At 46.4% G+C, this 660-nt stretch overlaps 1 protein-coding gene across 1 annotated transcript in view; it reads left to right on the forward strand.

Annotated features, from left to right (window-relative positions):
• The first annotated feature begins 61 nt into the window (after positions 1 to 61).
• The window catches only part of LOC106877437 (uncharacterized), an 8,921-nt gene continuing 8,322 nt past the window's right edge, over positions 62 to 660 (forward strand). Inside the window, exon 1 of the mRNA XM_014926337.2 lies at positions 62 to 238. Coding sequence (XP_014781823.1) covers positions 128 to 238 — 111 coding nt within the window. The 5' untranslated portion in view covers positions 62 to 127. The remainder of the gene's footprint in view (positions 239 to 660) is intronic.

Consider the following 660-nt stretch of genomic DNA (forward strand, 5'->3'; position numbering starts at 1 on the left):
ATCCTCCTGTATTTTCTTTTACCCAAAGCCAGGAACTTTTCAGCACACCCCTTGAACATTTTTGTTATGTATTTCAGATACCATCTACCCTTTCCTGCTGCTGTTAATCCCATTAGAAGTGGTGCTTATGATGGTCTGTATGCGGAGCTGTTGTCGGTCCTTGCAAAACGAAACTCCCAGAACATATATCACAAACCCGTTTAGGTTATTTCAAAGAAGAGCAGAACGTCAAAATCAGGTGAGCTGAGCCCCGCTTCATTGAAACTATCTCTCTTTACCCCCATCTTCAACCATGTTACCCTCCACCCACACTCTTATAACCCCTACTTCCCCTTCCTGATCAACTGTCTGTATCGTTTGTCACTTCTTGAAATTTTCCTCTGGCACCCCTATCACAACTATCTTATCTTTTTCACAGATAGGCCTACCCTTATATAGTGCAAGTGGAGGCGCAATGGCCCAGTGGTTAGGGCAGCGGACTCGCGGTCATAGGATCGCGGTTTCGATTCCCAGACCGGGCGTTGTGAGTGTTTATTGAGTGAAAACACCTAAAGCTCCACGAGGCTCCGGCAGGGGATGGTGGCGAACCCTGCTGTACTCTTTCACCACAACTTTGTCTCACTCTTACTTCCTGTTTCTGTTGTGCCTGTAATTCAAAGG

This window comes from Octopus bimaculoides, chromosome 30 (genome assembly GCF_001194135.2).
Source record: "Octopus bimaculoides isolate UCB-OBI-ISO-001 chromosome 30, ASM119413v2, whole genome shotgun sequence".
Lineage (NCBI taxonomy): Eukaryota > Metazoa > Mollusca > Cephalopoda > Octopoda > Octopodidae > Octopus > Octopus bimaculoides.